Raw genomic sequence first — 20,092 nt, 5'->3', positions numbered from 1 at the left:
CCATTCTGGGACATCCCATGCTTGCCTCCCTCTCGGCTAAACTCTGGGAGAGGGTGTAGGATTGGATTTCTGGGTTACAGGCATGGAGATGTGTGATGGGGGTGATGTACTTGAATTTGTGAACATCCTTGATTAGAAGATCCCAGGTTTTAGGCTTTCTGTCTTCCACTCATTTTCTTTGTAACCTGAGCCAAATAGGTTCAGTGTAATGCATGTCACCTTCTTCATCTGTAAAAATAGGGCCAGCAGCACCCATCCCACCTACCTCGCTATATGGTTAGAGCATCAGATTGGCAGGTCTTCCTACATGTATTGTGCACCTACCATGTCCCAGATGCTGTGTCAGGCACTGCGGATGTAGAACAGGACGGACGCAGCCCTGAACCCCATGGAGCTCCCATGGCTGAGAAGACTGGCATGAAAGACACATGTTCCAAGTTAAATATGTCCAAACGTACAGCGTGCGGCCGAGAAGCATGGGGTGATGGGAGCTTATAACAGGGGGCTCAGACATGAGGTCTTGGATGGCTTCTTGGAGGAAGTGGTCTTTCAGCAGAGAACTGAACAATGGATAAGAATAAGCAAGGTGAGGAGAAGGGAGCGTGGCTGGATAAGAGCCCTTGAGGCAGGAGGGAGTTGGCTGGCTCCAGGAAATGAGAAAGGGTGAGGTGTTGGAAGCAGACACAGCACACCAGGGTACAGGAAAGCCTGAAGGAATAAGTTAGGGCAGATCCTGTAGGACTTGTTAAAGATTTGGAACTTTATTCTAAGGTTTCAGTTATTCTGAGGTTTCAGTAATAAGCCATTTAAAGGTTTTAACAAGGGGGTGACGTGAACTTTTCAACTTAATGAGATGATCCTGGCTTGTTTGGAGAGTGGCTTGGGCAGGAGTGATTTCGAACAAAACCAGTCAGTGAGCTTCTGCTTCATCCAGGCGTGAGATAAGGGCAGCCCCATTAGGGATCTTACAGTGGAGGTGGCGAGAAGGGGACAGATGGGGGAGGGAAAAGTGACAGTCTGAGACGGATTGGATTTGGGAGTGATGGGGAAGTAGAACAGGATGACTTGCAGGTTTGCAGCTAGAAAAATCTCAGTGAATGGCGGTAGAGTTTATTAAAATTGGGAGCGGAGGAGGGAGAGCAGGTTTCAGCTGGTGGTTGGTCATTACTTCAGTTTGGACGTGTCCCAATATAGGTGCAGATGAGCTACCCAAGCCATGACATTGAGTTGGGGGCTGGCTGTGGATGCCCACTGAAGCTGGCAACGTTGATTTGGGACCTGAGTTATCCCCAGGTGTGGTATTTCAAGTCAGAGGCATGGAGGTGGTATCCAGAGAGGGGGAGTGAGATGAGTATAGAGCGAGGACAGAGCCCAGAGGTGCTCTGCTGTCACTGAGTCCAAGCTCGTACTACTCACCACATGACAGGCCACTGAATCGAGAGACGAGTTGTCGGGGCAAGGAGTAGTGACTTTACTTGGAAGGCCAAAAGACCAAGAAGATGGTGGACTAGTGTCCCAAAGAACCATCTTGCCTGAGTTAGAATTCAGGCTTCTTTTATACTAAAAGTTGGAGGCATGTGGCTCGTTGTTGCAAACTTCTTGGTGGGGGAATCCTTTGTTCTTGCAGTTGTCTGCCTAGGTCAGGTCAGGATGTTTCTGTAAACTTCCAAGACAGATGTTATTCTCTGTCCTGCAACTTCTTATCTTTATATGAATGGAAAAATGTTATACCTTTAAAGGTCAGAGCCTTGAGGATGGGCCATCCTGTCTACTTCAGGCTGTAGGCAACATTCTTAACTCGTAGCAAAAGCAGTAGAATACAAAGGTTGAAGTAAAAGAAACACATCCAATATGGAGTCAGATTCGTTCTTCCCTATATTACACTGCCATTTGGTCATCAGGTTGGGGAGACAGCAAGTCAGGTAACAGATGCAGAATAGCTTTAAAAATTAAAGCAGGATGCTACTGTTGGACAGGACTGGCTTTACTAAATATGAATAATAATGCACATCGTTGACAATTACTGCTGCACTTGGATAGGGGAGATGATCCTTAACGTTCCCAAATCTGCAAGACTATTTCCTCAAAGTTCTTTTTGCCCCTCTGAAAAGAAAGCGCACCAGGAGGGATTTATTCTTATCAGGTCATACTGCAGTAATTTCATTTTCAAATCATTAACAGGAAGGCATCCTCATGCGATCATTCTTGATACAAAACCCTATCTTAGAAGCCTGACACCATCTCCTCAACTCTTCTGAGAGCTTTTTGGATTTCATTTGAGACCCTCAGCTTTAAATAAAACACAGATATAAGCCTGGATTCTTCGTGAACCTCTTTTGATGTCTCTCCCATCAGCTGAATTCATTTTTTTGCCTCCTGTTCTGACATTTGGTTATAGATTGTTCCAGGAATTTCATTGCTAACTTACATGATATGAGCAGATAAAGGGGAGCTGAACTCATTATCTGATTTACTTTGAAGCTGAATTCTAGATGGTATTTATGGGGAGGGGGAAGAGCAGCTTACGATGGGTGAGAATAGTCTTCAGTGCCGAAATTAAATGAATTTTCATAGGAAAGTATCCTTCCCCGAACTCTTCCTGTGCATGGGAGTGGGGACGCGGTAGAGGTTATTGCTTTCCATCAAATAAATCCAGTCAAAAGCAGACATTCTGCAGGAGTCAGACTCCTATTCAAAGGCAGTCCGCTCCTTTGAATTCCATCAAGCTTCTGGTACAGTAACAGGAAAGTTTATTGTGTTCACTTTACATGAAAAGAGGCCCTTTCAAGGTGATACCTTTCCTTGTCAGAGTGTGTTAGAGGGGGGTTTTTATTTCTCGACAGTTTTTTTACCATGACACCTAAAAAGAAGAAATTTGCATTGGAGTACCCTAATGTGAATTTGGGATTCGGAAAGCATTTGATCTTCCATCCTCCCGAAGGACTCTCCAGCTGAGGGCAGGCTGCTGGGGCAGCGTGTTCAACAGCATGGACTCTGGACCAGGCCGCCTGGGTCTAAGTTCTGGCCTTGCCCTCAACAGCTGTGTGAGTTTAGGCAGGTCATTTAACCTATTCGTACGTACTTCAACTTTCTCATCTGTGTAATAGCAGTGAAATTCAGTAGGGGCTTTTTGTACGGTTTAAATAAGTGAGTGTACGTTAAGTGCATAGAAGAGTGTCTGAAATGCACGTACTACATTAACTTTAGCTGGTATTACCTCCACCCTGGGCGGCTGATTGGATTGTATAGTAAGTAGTATGAGTGGCCATTCACTGACCATTGCATTGCTATGCTCTGTGCTTTGTATGCACGTATCTCCTTTACTTTTCTTACGATAATTCCTTGAAGTAGATACTACTCTTTCATCCATATCACAGAGGTGTAAGTCCATGGGCACAAAGCTGGTAATAGCAGGGCTGAGATCCAAACCCAGGTCTGTGTGGCTCCAGATCCCAGCGGGTTAGTACCATAGCTCCGTCTTCACCTATACTGGGACATGCGCAAACATGCTATGGGCACTGGGTGTGGGTGTGGATGTGTGCTGAGAGTGGAGCAGAGGATGGAGGAAAGAAGAGAGGATGGGGTCATTTGGAGTGGAGGCCTTCTTAGCCTAATTAACCGGATAACAGACAGTTATGGAGCCTCCCTGCACCTTGTCATTCTTCCCGGAGAGGAATTGTGAAAGGACAGGAAGTCGGGGAGGCATTCAGGGTTCCCATCTTCCTGGAATTTGGAATTTTCCCTTCTTAACAATACTACCTTCTATCAATTTCCTTCTTTATTACAGTCTCCACTCCTTGCCTCTCTAGCCCCTTGAACCCACAAAACCTATATGTGTGTGTTGAAGAGGGATAAATGAGTCAGGGCTTCAGGGCAGAGTGGCCGGAGCCCCGTTTCCAGGTGGTGGAAAGAAGTTTGGCCCGGAAGTGAGGAGATCTAAGTCTTGGTCCTCTGTCTGCTACTGACTAGCAGGAAAACCCTAGTAAAGTCACAGAATTTTTCTGGGCCTTATCTGTGAGTTGAGGGTTGGAAGGTATCTGACATCTCGTGGTTTTAGCCAGCCTTCTGGACTTCTGACCTCTGGGAGCTATCTTGGTGGCAGTGAGAATGGTGGTGGTGGTGATAATGGTGGAAGGGGAGATGGAGCTGGTGACGATGGTATACGTGGTGCCAGAGATGGTAATGGTGGCACAGGTGGAGGTCATGGTCGTGGCGGTGGAGATGGGAGACGATCAGAGAGGTGCTGATAGTCACAACTAACAATAAGCCCTTATCTGGTACCAGGTATTGTACTTAGCACTTTATGTCCATTATCTCATCTAATCATCCCAGCAGCTGTTGTAATCTTCGCTCTTGCATATAAGAAGCCTGAGCTTTAGAGGTAAAGTCTGAGCATCCCATGGTGGGCAGAGTTGCCTAGGTCAGGGGGAGACAAAGGTGCTGGTGCTAGGATATATGTCATTGGAAAATGTATGATAGGCATAGAGTGGGGGGGTGTTAATCTGGAAAGTTAAACATCTTCATGTTCTGCTCTCCCCAAACCCTCTCCCTCTACAACCAAGTTGTTCCCAGGTGCATTTAGGGTCATAACTGCAGGAGCTCATTCTCCTGAGGCCACATAGTATGTAACAGAGAAATAGTCTCCCACCACCTTTACCAGTTGCTCTTCATTTCTCTATGAGTTTCGCCCTTTGGTTCAGACCCCAACCCTTATGCTTTGGGTTTGGGGGCTGCAGCTCTCTGATAAAGACTTGTAGCATCTTCACGGGGGACCGTGATTTAGGGGGTCCCTGAAGTGAGTATTTGGGGGCAAGTGAATGTCCTCCAACATGTGTCTTTTCTATATCCTATTTCACCCGTTGATCCTCATCTACACTCTGGACCCCGTGAGGCCATCTTGGAGAGAAACAGGAGAAGAAACGGGTTTATAGCTCAGAGAATACAGGGCTGGGATTGTAGCGCATGGTCTGGGAGACTAAGGCTGCTGGCGTCTGAAGGCATCTGTCAGAACCAAACCTCCGCACCCCTGTCTGGACCTCCTTCTTGGACCCGGGGGTTCTGACCTTGCTTGAATGAGAGGTGATTCCTTCTTTCAAGTCCCACTCTCTCCTCCTCTTTTCCTCAGGATGGGGATTGTAATGATCTAGGCACTGGGTCTGGTGTCAGTAAGCTCAGTGTACTGACCCCTCTGGAGGGGGACGCTGGCTTCAAATGGATCCTATATACATGAGGTGAATGCAAGTGAAATGCTCTCTGGATATCCAGCCCCTCACCTGACCTCCAACACCCCTTCTCCCTCCTGCAGATGTTTATTGAGCAATTACTATGTAAAGATGGTCTGTGACATGCTGAGGATATGACAGTGAAGACGGAACCTCCTGACCTCCTGGAGTTTATGGTCTAGTTTACGCTACAGTGGTATAATGACAGGGGCAGGAGGTAAAGGTGCTGGTGATCTCATAGAAGGGAACCTGGTAGAGCCTCGTGGAGACAAGGAAGGCTTCCTAGAGGCAATGACACTTTGCGGACACTTGTAGAATAAGAGCTGGACCAAGCACGGCAGTGGCGTGAGAGGAGGAGAGAGGAAGGGACAGAGAAGGAATAGTGGAGGACGAAGAAGATGTGGTTCAGGCAGAGTGGTCAGCGTGTGCGGGGGCCTGGAGACCGGAAAGAACAGATGGGACGGCTGCTTGCCCCACCCGGGCCTGGCCTGCCTCAGTCACAAGCACCCAATGCTGGTTCTCCCAGGGTCCCGGTCCCGCGACACAGAGGGGCCTCAAGCAGGAACCGGGACCCACGGGCACGTTGGCGCCTCTCCGCGCTCCTGAAAATGCCCGTGTTGCCTCTGCTGCGTGGGCTTGGCTGAGCCCCGCTTCATCCAAGAGATGCTTGGCTTCACCTCTTCCCGCTTCTCTGAGGCTTCTGCTGGCCCACCGGTAGACTCATCTGTGAGGTTTGTTTGTTTTTTTTTTTTTTTTTTTTTTTTTTTTCAGTGCTTGCATTCTGGGGTTTTGATTCTCTACCATTTGCAGGGAGCTAAATTCTCTTAGAAACTGCAGCCTTTCAGCCACGAAGCAGTGTTTATAAGTGGCACGGCCATCACCGGGGGTGGCGTGAGTTGATCCCTGGAGAGGATGGCCCCGTCGTCACACGGTCTGTCGCTTCCCCCGCAGGCTTGGAGGGCACCATAGTCCCCGTTACCACCACCCACACCCGGGCTGTGCGTTACTAGGGAAGAAGCCTTCGGCTTCACTTGTCTGCTGAGAAATAGCTACAGGCTTCTGTAGCTACCCCAGACACAGGGACGTCACTGTCAGCTGATTCAGAACAGACTGCATAGAAAGCCACACAGCTACATACGGTTGAGAGCCACATAGAAAAATATTTATTTAACAGTTTTCAGTTGATCATCGACCATGCATTCATAAAGGAAAAGGAACAGAGGCACTAAACCACAACGATGACCCTAAATGCTTTGAGCGCAAGGGGGTGTCCTAGGGGGTGTCCTACAGCTCCCAGACAGGAGGGCTTGTTTTAGAAATATATATATTGTCGTACTGATTTAGAATTTTTCTTCTTGTACTGCAGTTTATAGAGCAGAATGGGATGGATGATATGCTTGGCAAACTGCAGGCCATCTGGAATCTGGGTCTCTGGTGGCTGGAGCCACACCGGGGGGACCCTCCTTTCCTGGGCTCCGTCAAATAGCTGGGGCAGGGATGGGACATCGAACCATCTGTCCTCGTGGACAGAAGCAGCCATCTGTGGCCTTTACATCATTTGAAAGCTGTGACCTGCACCCTTCTCTGAAAACCAAATCCCAACAGCTCTCCTACCTTCTCCTAAAGAATATTTCTCAATAGGAAAGAGAACAAGTTGGCAGATCAGAGTTTTCAATGAAGGTCTCTAAGCTGATGGGGTCGTGGAAAAAGTGACCACAAGGCGTCCAGGCAAGCCCTGGCAGGGTCAGAGGACATAGGACGTGGAGTGGCTCTCAGCCAGCGGGGAGAAGGGGGAGAGTGTCCAGTGCACAGCCATCACCTGTGTTCCTCACAACCCATCTGTGCTGCTTCCAAAGCCCCTCACTTTCCACTGGCAAACTTAGCAATGAGTGGTGGCCATCCTTCTAGAAAGCCACCTGTTAGCCATTAAGGAACGTGCCTGTGGGTGATCCAGCCACGGTCTCAAAGCCATCCAGGAAAAAAAAAAAGGGAAGCGGTGTGTGCTGGCAACATAAGCAAGACCGGACATGGCTTGGTTATGGTGACCTTGGGAAAAAATGGAGGGGAGAAAGGGGGGAGAGAAACAGTGCAGAGAAAGGAGAGGCGCCATTGCTCTCCTTACTGGAGAAACATGGAAAGAAAGAGGGGGGAAAAGAAAGGAGAGGGGAGCAGGGAGAGGAAGGGGGAAGGAGGGGAGACAGGGAGAAGAGAGGGAGGGGAGACAGGGAGAAGAGAGGGAGAGGAGAAGAGAGGTAGGGCTGCCCTCAGGAATGAGAGGAACCAGTGGGAGTAGTTTCAGAGTTACTGTCAGGGCCGTATTACACTCATTCGAATGTCATGCTTCAAAGGCGAGCCCGTGACAGGGTGTGATGTGGTGATGAGGCCACCCTAATGCCCACTGATCCGGGCTCCACCTCCATCTGTGCTTCTCTTAGACCAGCGGTTCTCAAATTTGAGTAACAGCGCCAACCAGTGGCCTTGTTAACCCCAGGGGTCCCACCCGCAAGTCTCTGATTCAGCGGGTCTGGGTTGTGCGTTTCTCACAAGTTCCCAGGTAGTACTGATGCTGCTGTTCCGGGAACCCCCGCTCTGAAAACCGCTGTCTTAGACGTGAGAGACTAAACCAAGGTTTGCACTGATTTGGGCTCCTTGGGTCCAAGGTAGTGAGTGAGTCAGTGTCTCAGCTGGCTGGCAAGAGCAGATCGGCGAACACGACGACAGAACTCAGGAAAGCGCTAAAACCTTTGCTTGGATGTATTCGCCTCTTCCTGGCCCCTTCATTCAACCAGCCATATGTTTACTTTCCACTGGCAACTGCGATTCTGAACGTCAGTTGACAAGCAGGTGTTCTGCGCGCCGCTCTATGCAAAGTTAATTTATTGCCCACAAACTGATGCAGTGCTCTCTCGCTGACCTCCATTCCCACCTGCTCCACCCAGCTCTTTGTTCTGGCCACACTGAGCCTTGCAGCTCTCAGAAAGAGCGGCCCTTGCATTCCTCCATCCCCTGTTCGTGCTGTGTCTCGGCCTGACTGCCATTTTCCAGGCAAACTAACTCTTACTCTCCTTTAATTTTTTTAAAGATTTTTTTCTTTTGACGTGGACCATTTTTAAAGTCTTTATTGAATTTGTTACAACACTGCCGCTGTTCTGTTTCGGTGTATTGGCCCCGAGGCATGTGGGGGTCTTAGCTCCCCGACCAGGGATCGAACCCGCACCCGCTGCATTAGAAGGCGAAGTCTTAACCACTGGACCGCCAGGGAAGTCCCCCTCCTTTAATTTTCTGAGTGTTCCCACCTGTGGAAAGGTCGGCCAGCCCTGCACATTGCTGCCGTAACGTTCTGTCCAGATTGCCGTCATGGCCCTTTGCAACAAGTCACCAGGCTGTGGCTGCCTCACCTTTCTCAGCGTTTTATCGTCAGTGCCTTGGACAGGGGCTCTAACTCCTGCTCACCGCGGTTGGGGTGAGGGAGAAATTGGAATACTGGGGCAGGAAGAGACGGAGAGCTCTACTAATCACTGAAATCCTAAATCGAGGCTTCAGTGATTCAGTGAAACGGGACTGTCACAGGTGGAAAAGTAAATCTCGGTGATTTCTTTAAAAGCAAACAAAATAACTTCACTTGAGGAAGGATCAAATATCCAGACCTTTTCTGCTTAGGACGAGCTAGATATTCTTTTGTAGCAGGTGCTTACGTAAGGCAGATGGATGGACCGATAGACAGATATGGATGGACAGATCGGGGGGATAAATGGTGTCCTTAAGGCTTGCTCGTCAGGTCATGACCTGGAATCATATTTTGTTTTGCAAACATTCTTCAGCTCCTTTGGGAGAGCTTCAGCTTCCTCTGGGGGGAATATGTGTGCTCCAGAGCTCTGTCACGTGCCTGTTCTTGAGGGACCTGGTCCTAAAACGGAATCCTGGTTCTAAATCGAGGTGTGGTGCCGACTTTGGCTGGGGTCTGAGCTGGACCTGCCTCTCATTGAATTCCATGCTGTGAATGGTTAGCACTTGAGCCAAAAAGTGAAAGACAAAGCCATCCCACTACATTTAAAAATAACGAGAGGCTTTTTGGTCCATTTCGGGTGGCATCCAGTGTTCTGAGCAGCGGTCCTGCCACCGTGACCTGTGAGATTTTGAGCAAACCACTTAGCCTCAGTTCTGTCACTTGTAGGACAAGGGCGTTCTCTTCCTGCTGTCCCATTTTCTGATGACGACTGTGAGTCGTTTCTGGGGGGCTCACAAATAGTTACCTTCACTTTAAAGATTGGAGGGGAGAAAACGGAGCACGGCGTCGGATGTGCGATGCCGCAGGTGGCGTAGCTTAATGCACTTCTGAAGACTCAACCAAGCAGGCTGACTTGAACGCTGTTGAAATATCAGGCTTCAGCGCAGGACGCTGTTGGACGTCTGCGTTAACTTCTGTTTTTTAAACAGTAGTCTGCTGAGAATAAATCTGTGTCACCGCCTAATGGGCTCTTGTCATTTTAGCACAGTGATCAAGGAGGAAAAACGGAAGTGCTCTATGTGGGAAAACAGGCAAGATGTGAAGGTATTTCTTAACCCAGAGTGCACGGCTGTCGGCAGTACGACACAGATCTATCCACAGTTTCACTTAAAACAGTTTACGTGCTTTACTCAGGGACTGAGTTCAGTTCACTGATCTCCATTCAGGTTCACACTGAAGTCATTTACCTGCGGGCTACACCACACAGACCGAAGCATTATAGATTCTTCCAAATGTAACAGACAGTGCAAATGGACTGCAGTCCAACGTAAATTTACTCAGACCTTTGATATGGTCTGTTAAGGCGTGAATAAAACTTTAAAGCTTTGCCTCGGCTACAGAGTAGCTGGGACAGGAGCTGTACCAGTTGTGAACGGTCAGAATAAAAAGCCACTGTTGGACAGGGTGTTTATTCTCAGCAATGTGTCATCTAAAATAATGAGCTTTGTTTTCAAATGCAGAAAGGAGCAATTCACTTGTTATTATAAAATGACGATCTTATAAGGGGGCTAGTTTGACTCCTGACACCACCGAGGCTGACCTCTGTTACACTGTCCGTTGACTGTACCTGGGTGCCCAGTGCTCCGTTTTCCCCATCTCCAGTTGAGATGGGGAAGTAAGTATATTCTAGCAGCCCTGGCAGGTATGTGGCACAATCTGTTTTATTGCAGAATGACTAGGCAGGGCTCAGAATGAGGGATGCAAAATAAAACTGTGTGTTTTCACAATTATTTATGCTTCAAATAATTTGTAGTCCCTTATAGGGAAGGCTTTCTGTGAAAAGACTGGATCGACTTGGTCTACACTATAGCGGAGAATGTGTATTCAGAAATACGATCCAGATTCAACCTTGGTTGCATCGTCAGAATCTTAGGAGGATAAATACAGGCTAGGTGGGAGATTCTGTGAGGGTTTCTTTGGTTTGGCAGGACTCTCTGGGGGTGTGTGGCTGGGAAGTGGGAAATGGGAGGAGAAGGAAACTGGGAGCCTTGCTGCTTTGGGGAGCGTCTATGAAGGGTTACTTTAACCTGTGGCGTAGCCACTAGCCAGAGGGGGCTGGTCCCGACTGAAATGTGCTGTAAGCCTAAAAGCCACACTGGGTTTCAAAGACTTAGTAAGAAATGTAAGAAAATGTAAAACATCCCAGGAATGGTTTGATTCGTTGCACGTTGAAACCGTGTGTGAAATGATGGTATCTGGGGCATCTTGGATTAAAATCATTAAAATTGATTTCACCTTTCTCTTACTTTTTGAATGGGGTTGAGATTTTAAAATTACACATGTGGCTTGTATTTCTAGTGGGCAGTGCTGTTTAATACCTATTATGTATGGTGGGATTATGGCTCATGTTTACTTATGTTCTATTTTTCAAATTGACAATGTGAGAGACAATACTGTCTTGGAGAAAAAAATATATATATATAGCTTGTGGATTTTGGAGTCCAGCAAGCATGTGTCTTGGCTACAGCTAGCCCTTGGGGTAACTAACCTCTGAGCCTCAACTTCCTCAGCTAGAAAATTAAGGTAACAGTTTGGATCTGATAATAAGTCTTGATCTCAGCAGGTTGTTGTGAGAAATGCATGGGAAATTAGCAGAGAGCACTTGTCACTGAACTAACATGGGGAAAACGCAATAAGCAATCGGCATGGTGCTTTCTTACATCTCAGGACCTGTCCAGTGCCTCATCTTTTAATCCCCGACCATTTCAACTCAGTTCCTTGTTTCGCTTCTTCCCCAAATTTGTATTTTCTTTCATGTCTATCTATCTATCTGTTTACTTCTACACCCAAGAAGGCTAACCTTTCCCTTCTTTTTCTCATCATTGAAAAAAATCTCTCGTCTGGTTCCGCATCTTCTTACTTGTTCAGACTAAGGTACCTCCTACTTATTTACTTCAACTGTTCAGAGCAAGAATTCTATCCTGGCTAAAACTATAAACCAGCCACAATCCTTCATCTGCCCGTGTCTGGACCGGGGATGCTGGGTCTTGCCTTTTATGGAACTCTGCTTCCTTTTGATGGGATGGTCAATCAAAGAACGATCGACTCCAGGCAGAGGGGGTGTAGGTAATGGGAGAATAAGGGTCATGTAAACAAGAGATCAAGAGAACAGGACAGGAGAAGAAAAATCGTGTAACTTCTCTTTTGCCCCACACTGCTGCCTTTTCTTTCCGTTGGCTTCAGAAGCTGTGCTATGTTCAACCAGGGTGAGTACAAGTTGGTTCTCGTTGCCTTTCTAGATTCTTACACCTGCAAGCACAGCCTCCCACAGTGAGCATGGCACACAGCTAAAACCCTGTGCTCAGTTTCCACATTCTAAGACATAAGTTCTTAGATGAAGATGGTTGGTACTTGTTCTCTGAAATTCAGTGGCAAGGAAGAGAGAAAGATAGAAAACTTTGTGACGATATGTTGTTTCGCGAGGTGAGCTACCTGAGTCCTTCACAATTAACAAGATGAACCTTTCAGCCAGAGCTACATGAGATAAGAAACAAGGAGAAATAACTTAAGAACACACTTGGAATAGCAGTGGTGGCTGGACACTGGACACACCCGTGCCTCTTAGAGTCCCCGATTTTCCTACGCAGGTTTTTTTTTTTTTTTTTTTTTTTTTGGTAATCAGAACAACGTTGGTTTTTGTTCCCATCTAGCAGCTGAAACTAGGTGCTTCAGCCTGTACTCTTAAGGTGATTTTTTTTTTTTTTTTTTTTTTTGCCTTTCATCAGATCAATATGTTACTTTGCCTGTTTTAGTTTTAGATTTACTGAGTGTAGCGAAGGAAAGAAATAAGCAAATTGGTTTGTATTTCAAGTGTGGGCTGAGGTTTGACCCGATAAACCTGTGAAACCTGTTTGGAAATTTAACAGGGGAGAGCAGGTTTCACGGGTCATCTTTGCTGACAGCTGGGATTTTTGGAGGATTTGTTGTTGGGAGAACTGGGTGATTTCGGTGCCAGAGAACATAACTAGGGTCCCTCTGCCACCCCAGGCAAGGGGGGATGCTTAGGCGAGGGTGTGCGGGTGGGCCAGCCCTGGCTGGATAAACATGGCTGTTTTTCCTGGAGCATTTATTAATGAAATATTTACCATTGATCAGAGGCAAGAAGGGGTCGTTGCCAACAATCACTTACCTGTGGCTTCCTAGAGAATCAGAGGGTTTGAAAATGTGAATCAATTTTTCTTCTTAATATATTATGTAAATTTAGGCGAGGGAGGAAGAATTTCTGAAAAGCCAAAACACAGCTCTAAGATATCACCTCTCCGCATAGAAACTTACATTCTGGTGTCTTGGGTCCCCAAGAGAAGACAGCAAAGGCTCCTGCAGATGCCTGCTTTTCCTTTTCTTATTTACTTTTTTGGTCACCGTGGATAAATACTCGTGACATTTGTGATATCAGTTGTCTACGGTGTACATAGCATCTTTTTCTCTGTCAGGGGTTGTAGAAAGAGCAATGATTGCGTGATTCAGAATGCACATATGTGGGCGTTCAGACATCTGTCCGTGCAGTCAACTTTTGATCCTCGGGGGACCACTAAGGGGTGTCTTCTTAGAGCCTGATCTTTTCGGGGCTGCTGACGGTACAGCTTAGTGACACAAAGGCAGTGAGCTAGTGAGTTACTCGCTGAACTCGACGTTTTATATTTTCCATGGTTTTTGGATTAATTATCTCTTTTTTCCCCCATGAGGCTCAAGTATATGCCACATCTAAAAACACCTGTAAAGAAACAGAAGTGCTGCTGCAGATACAGCGTTGTAATTACAGGTGTGCACGCCTACTAAATACATGTCCAAAACACACGCTCAGTGGCCGGCTACTCCTGATTCTGCCTCCCCTGAAATTGAATGCACAATTAGTGTCGCTAAATATACTTCTTTGTTACCGAAGGGCTGCCACTGCCCTCTGTCTTGAAAATAATCATTGGGTTGCCTCTAGACAAACACTCTTTAAAGTACAAATATCGTTTCATCTGATGTGGCTATTACTGTATCCGTCTATTCCTTAAAGGCCAAAACCAGACTTATGGACTACATCAAATGCTTTCTGGATACACAAACAAAAACATTTTTTTAAATTAACAGGCTTCAACAGGTATAAATAAATTGGCTAAAGCATTTAATGGTCTTTAACACAGTCAACGCCCCGGGCCTTGAAACAGTGTTTGTTAAATTCTTTTTTTTTGCTAGCGGCAAAAAAAGCCATCAAGCAAGCCCAACTTGAAAATTGGGTACCATTTCCTGGCCAGTAAGCACAGAGCTGAGGGGCTCAATATCTTATGGGTATCTTTTTTGTTGCTGGGCTTATGTTTTTTTGTTTTTTTTTTCCTCTCTGTCTCTCCCACCTGCTCAGGGCTGATCGTTGTGACGTTGGCCGTCTGCTGGATGCCCAACCAGGTTCGGAGGATCATGGCCGCGGCCAAACCCAAGCACGACTGGACCAAGTCCTACTTCCAGGCGTATATGATCCTTCTTCCCTTCTCGGACACCTTCTTTTACCTGAGCTCGGTCGTCAACCCGCTGTTGTACAACGTGTCCTCGCAGCAGTTCCGCAGCGTGTTCGGGCAGGTGCTGCGCTGCAGGCTGACGCTGCCACACGCCAACCAGGAGAAGCGCCTGCGCGCCCACGTGGCCTCCGCCGTGGACGGCGCCCGCTCAGCGCGCCGCCCGCTCATCTTCCTGGCTTCCCGGCCCAATTCCTCTGCAAGGAGAACTAACAAGGTTTTCCTAAGCACTTTTCAGAGCGAGGCCAAGCCCGAACCTAAGCCTCAGCAGTTGAGTTGCGAGTCACCGGACCCCAACTCGGAGGTGAAACCTGCCAACCCTGCCACCGAAAATGGCTTCCAGGAGCAGGAAGTGTGACTGACTGTCAAGGAAGGAAGGGAAGCTGGAGCGCCAACGGGCCCTCCCCGCACGAAAGCGACGGTTACCTGCATGCAGTGGTGCCAAAACAAACTGCGCGCCCATCATCAGGGACAGGGGTGGAAGACGGGCCTGGGAAAAAAGCAGATGGCCGCTTACAAGTGTCACTTAAGGGCGAATGCTGCCACCAACCTGGCCTCAACTCTGAGAGTTGGCCCATCTGTATCCATTCCTCCTCCTTCCTTCCATTAAGGACACACTGAAAATTCAGTCAAACTGAATGCGTCCAGAGCTCACAAAGTTTTGTTTTTACGCTGAGCTCTTCCATTGTTTGTTTGCAAAGGAACTGAAAGAAAGAGAACACGGATTCCCCTCGCCACCCAGCATCAGAGGACACCCAGAAAAATCTCAGGGGGCTGGGGGAAGGTGGGCCTGAAGAACGATGCAGGAGGGGGCAGGTATCTCCTTCAGCTTCAGCAGTGTGCCAAGAAAAGGCCTAATTTGAGGAGCACGAGGGTGCCGGGGAGCCCCGGCCGAAGGGCTGGGGCAGGACTGCTCCTTTTCTTGGGCCGGGGCCCGTTGCAAAGAGGGGTGTTGCAGCAGCTGATGCACACGGAATTCACTTTCCCTGGGGAGCAGAAGGATTGGTACCCAGCCGAGGCGATGAGGCAGGCGGCCGACGACGCGCACGACTTGCGGTACATGATTCCTGCAACAGACCCAAAGGAGCCAGATGTAGTAGCCTGCACTGGCCAGCAGACGGCAACCCTGAGCCCAGATCCCCACGGAGAGCACTTTTCTTCCTCCTCCTACAGCCCAGAAACTTGGTGTGGCCAGGGCACTGCTCCAGGGTGTTTCGTTGAGCCCCCCCCACCCCCCAAAATACAGGACAGGTGCAGTGAAGGCGGCGGGCATCATTTCCCTTGCTTCTGAGATGCCAGTACCAGTGAATAAAGAGCTTTCACAATCAAAGTTCATTTTTCTTTAAACTGTGTACTAGACAGAACTTCTTTTTATTTACTTTTTTTGGTTCACACTGTCTGTCTCACGCCAGAGAGGATGACAGGCTGCACTTCAAGATCTTGTCTCTGTTTGTTAGTACTTTATAAGCGACCACAGAGAGATGGTTCTCAAGTATGTGTTTTTGAAATCCTGGAATTCTCTCAATAAAAACCAAACTCCAAAGAGAATCAATCAATCAGATCACTACCGAAGAGGCCCTGTGTGGGTTCAGTGAAGGGAGGGGGGCCTGGCTGACAGTGTGCCGAGCACCGCCTTGTTGCACGGGAAGTTTTGCCCTTAGAACATAGGGCCATTTGCCAAGTCAGTCAGCACCACACAGCCAGCCCTTATTAACACATACTGTGTGGACACATCAAGGGTCTTCCCACTAAGACTGGAGGGCCCTTAAGGAGCTCGTGTGTCAGGTCCAAATTGCAACATAATCATCAAATTAGGGGTGTCTTGGGTAATCATTTGACTTTATAAAGCTGGAAGTTTATTCAAGTAATAGCTAAGCTTATTAAATACTTTGCTGAAGGCCAGGCACTCTTCAGATGGCTCCTAGCTCATTTACTACCTGCAACAACCCTACAAGAGAGGGCCCCAAGATCATCCCCATTTTGCAGATGGGGATCCTAAGGGCAAGAGAGATTTAGCAACTTGCCCGAAGTCACACTTCTAGAAAGTAGAGCACCTGTGATTTGAACCAAGTATTCTGGACCCATGCTGTCAAATCTGTAGTACAATATAGCAAAGCAGCCAGCCAAGTTAACCACAAAATGGTTTTGTTTTTTGCAGGGGGGAAGACTACTTTGAAAAGAGCTTTTGGTGTGTGTGTGTGTGAGAGAGAGAGAGGCCGTTTTGTATCAATGAACTACTATTCTCTTTGGACATACAACATCATACTAAAGCTGAACCTCAGACTGACGCCTTTAGCCCATGTGCCGCCCTGCGTGTCTGAGGGATACAACACATTCCACCAGTAGCCAGGGCTCCCTCCCCTCTGACTCCCCTCTGCAGAGTCAGGGAGTGTGTGTTTGCAAGCATTGCTTCCATCTGGGCCCGCATCCCCTCCCTTGAGAACTGCTACTTGAAGTGCCTAAAACTCCCAAGTGGGAGGTAAAGAAATACTTTAGATTTACATGAAACATGCAATTTTATGTCATTTCTATAACTGCATGTTTCAAGGATTGCTCTTGTAACTCTGTTAGAAAAACCTGGAAGGCAGCTGGTCTGGTAAAAATAAATCTCACGGACAGAGGATGTGTAGGGGGACCAAGGAGCACTGTTTGATTTCTAAGGAACATGCTACAGAGTTCCCAGAGTCTCTACATTTTCTAACCATTGCCCATTTTAGAAAATTAAGTTTCACTGTCTTTTATTCTTAACTATTAAAAGCCACTAAACTGTCAGTTGTTAGTTCAGCTTCGGTAAACTTTTTTCCTTTAAATAAATTTTAAAAATTAAAAAATATGTACTGAATACACCTTTTACTGTAAAAACGTTCAGACAGATAAGAAAATGCTCCTTGACCGCTCTCCTTCCAATGCTACCTCCTCCTCAGAGGTAAGCACTCTTATCAATTTGGGGTGCCTCCTTCCAGGCCTATTTCTCTGCATTTACAGATGTGTCCGTGGAGAAGAGGTCTGCGCATATGTCCTAATAGCATAATATAACATCCTATATGCTGTATATATGTATATCCTATTAGCATTTTCACTTAGTGACACGGCTGGAGATATATTTTTAAGTCTAACTTTGTAGGACTAAGAGTCAGTGATGAGGTAAGTTAGTTAGCTAAATAACACAAGATGGGTGCCCCAATTTTGCAGCAGGGGACATCTCCAGATCACCTGGCTCTGATGGCCAGTGGGGCCTACCTACGCTTGTGGTCCTGCAGGACTGCATATATCTGCATCTTAAAAAAAAGTTGCTGCCAGAGGGTCTGCCTTCCAATCAGCCTGAATCTAGGTGCTGAGATTCTCTTCTTTGGGACACTAACTGATCTCAGCACACACTCAACTACTGGAACCTATTAGAAATAAAATAGGCTGCTTAGACAATTGGAAAGGTTGAAGAGATAACCAAAAGCTGGGGTATGGTTGAATGACAAGGTACATCTACACTAGGCCAGCCCTTCAAGACGGGGAGAGGTGGCTGTTTCACCTAAATGCACAGAAACCAAAACAAATCATCAAAAGGGAGAAAAAGATGAATATGGTCCAAACAAATAAGATAAAACTTGAGAAGAACATTTTAATGAAACATAAGTAATTTACAAGAAAAAGAATTCAAAGTAGTAGTCTTACACATGTTCACTGAACTTGGGAGAAGAATGGATGAACACAGTGAGAACTTCAACAAAGAGAGAGAAAATATAAGAAAGAACCAAACAGAAGTCCCAGAGCTGAAGTGTACAATTATTGAACTAGAAATGCACTAGAGGGGTTCAAGAGCAGACTAGATGAAGCAGAAGAAAGGATCAATGAACTCAAAGACAGGGCAGAGGAACTGACCCAATCAAGGAGCAGAGAAAACAAAAAGGAATGGGAAAAAAAAAAAAAGGAAGATAGCTTAAGGGACTCATGAAACAACATCAAGTGCATTAATATTCACATTATAGGAGTCACAGAGGGAGAAGAACAAAAGGGGTAGAAAACTTATTTGAAGAAACAACATCAAGTGCATTAATATTCACATTATAGGAGTCACAGAGGGAGAAGAACAAAAGGGGTAGAAAACTTATTTGAAGAAATAACGGCTGCAAACCTCCCTAACGTGGGGAAGGAAACAGACATCCAGTTTCAGGAAGCCCAGAGAGTTCCAAACAAGGGGAACCAAAAGAAACATACATCAAGACACATAATAATTAAAATGTGAAACTATAAGACAAGGAGAGAATATTAATGGTAATAGAGGAGCAACCTGTTACTTCAAAGGGAACTCCCATAAAATGAGCAGCAGATTTTTCATGAAAAACTGCAGGCCAGAAGGGAGTTGCACAATATACAGGCATACCTCATCTTGACTGCTTTTTGTTTTATTGTCCTTCACAGATACTATGTTTATTACACACTGAAGGTTCGTGGCAACCTGAGTTTAGAAAGTCTGTCAGCACCATTTTTCCAAAAGCATTTGCCCACTTCATGTCTCTGTCATGTTTTGGTAATTCTCACAATATTTGAAACTTTTTCATTATTATATTTCTCACGGTGATGTGTGATCAGTGATAATTGATGCTACGATTCTAATCGTTTTTGCTTTGTATTTTTTACTTGAGATATGTACATTTTAAAAAGACATAATGCTATCTGCACACAATAAATTACAGTATAAACATAACTTTTATATGCATGGGGAAACCAAGAAACTTGTATGACTTGCTTTGTTGCAATATTTCCTTTATTGTGGTTATCTGGAACCAAACCCCAGTATCTCTGAGGTATGCCTGTATTCAAAGTGCTGAAAGAAAAAAAAAAAAAAACTTCCAAACAAGAATATTCTATCCAGCAAAGTTATAATTCAGAATTAAAGGAGATACAAAGTTTTCCAGACAAGCCAAAGCTAAAGGAGTTCATCACCACTAAACTGACCTTGTAAGAAATGTTAAAGCAGCTCATTTAAGTTGAAAAGAAAAGGTGTTAATTAGTAACAAACATATGAAAGTATAAATCTCACGAGTAAAGGTAAATATATAGTAAGTGTAGTGGATTAATCACTTATAAAGCTTGTACAAAGGTTAAAAGACAAAAGTAGTAGAAACAACTACCATAATTAGTTAAGGGATACACAAGATGAAAGTAGAACAGGAGTGGACACAAGATAGCAGAGAAGAAGGACATGAGCTCACCTCTTCTTACGAAAACACCGAAATCACAACTAACTGCTGAACCACCATTGACAGAAAAGTGCTGGAACCTACCAACAGATATCCTATGCCCAAAGACAAAGAAAAAGGCCACAACGAGATGGTAGGAGGAGCACAACTGCAATAAAAGCAAATCCCACACCCGCCGGGTGGGGGACCCACAAACTAGGAAATAATTATATCACAAAAGTTCTCCCACAGGACTGAAAGTCCTGACCCCAAGTCATGCTTCCCAGCCTGGCGGTCTGGCAATGGAATGAGGATCCCCCAGAAAATCTGGCTTTGAAGGCCAGTGGGATCTTATTGCAGGAATTCCACAGTACTAGGGGGAAACAGAAACTCCACGCTCAGAGGGCACACACAAGGTCTCGTGCACACGACTGCCCAGGATAAAAAGCAGTGACCTCATAACATCCTGGGCCAGAGCGACCTGTGGTATTGGAGAGTCTCCAGCAGAGGTAGGGGGCAGCTGTGGCTCACTGTGGGGATAAAGACCCTGGGAGTGGTAGTTCTGGGGAGTACTCAGTGTCACGAGCCCTCCCGGAGGCCGCCATTTTCTCACGAAGACCTGGTCCCACCCAACAGCCTGTAGGGTCCAGTGCTCGCACACCTCAGGCCAAACAACCAACAGGGCAG

General features: G+C 46.5%; 3 protein-coding genes across 3 annotated transcripts in view; 1 reads left to right on the top strand and 2 right to left on the bottom strand.

Moving 5' to 3' along the window:
- The window catches only part of LOC116756765 (60S acidic ribosomal protein P1-like), a 109,817-nt gene extending 105,612 nt beyond the window's left edge, over positions 1-4,205 (bottom strand). The window contains exon 1 of the mRNA XM_032637678.1: positions 4,079-4,205. Within this exon, the coding sequence (XP_032493569.1) occupies positions 4,079-4,205 (127 nt within the window). The remainder of the gene's footprint in view (positions 1-4,078) is intronic.
- The window catches only part of GPR39 (G protein-coupled receptor 39), a 240,740-nt gene extending 224,953 nt beyond the window's left edge, over positions 1-15,787 (top strand). Inside the window, exon 2 of the mRNA XM_032638429.1 lies at positions 14,078-15,787. Coding sequence (XP_032494320.1) covers positions 14,078-14,586 — 509 coding nt within the window. The 3' untranslated portion in view covers positions 14,587-15,787. The remainder of the gene's footprint in view (positions 1-14,077) is intronic.
- The window catches only part of LYPD1 (LY6/PLAUR domain containing 1), a 60,733-nt gene continuing 55,670 nt past the window's right edge, over positions 15,030-20,092 (bottom strand). Inside the window, exon 3 of the mRNA XM_032638430.1 lies at positions 15,030-15,295. Coding sequence (XP_032494321.1) covers positions 15,060-15,295 — 236 coding nt within the window. The 3' untranslated portion in view covers positions 15,030-15,059. The remainder of the gene's footprint in view (positions 15,296-20,092) is intronic.

This window comes from Phocoena sinus, chromosome 7 (genome assembly GCF_008692025.1).
Source record: "Phocoena sinus isolate mPhoSin1 chromosome 7, mPhoSin1.pri, whole genome shotgun sequence".
Taxonomy (NCBI): domain Eukaryota; kingdom Metazoa; phylum Chordata; class Mammalia; order Artiodactyla; family Phocoenidae; genus Phocoena; species Phocoena sinus.
This window is presented reverse-complemented; position numbering and strand designations above follow the sequence as displayed.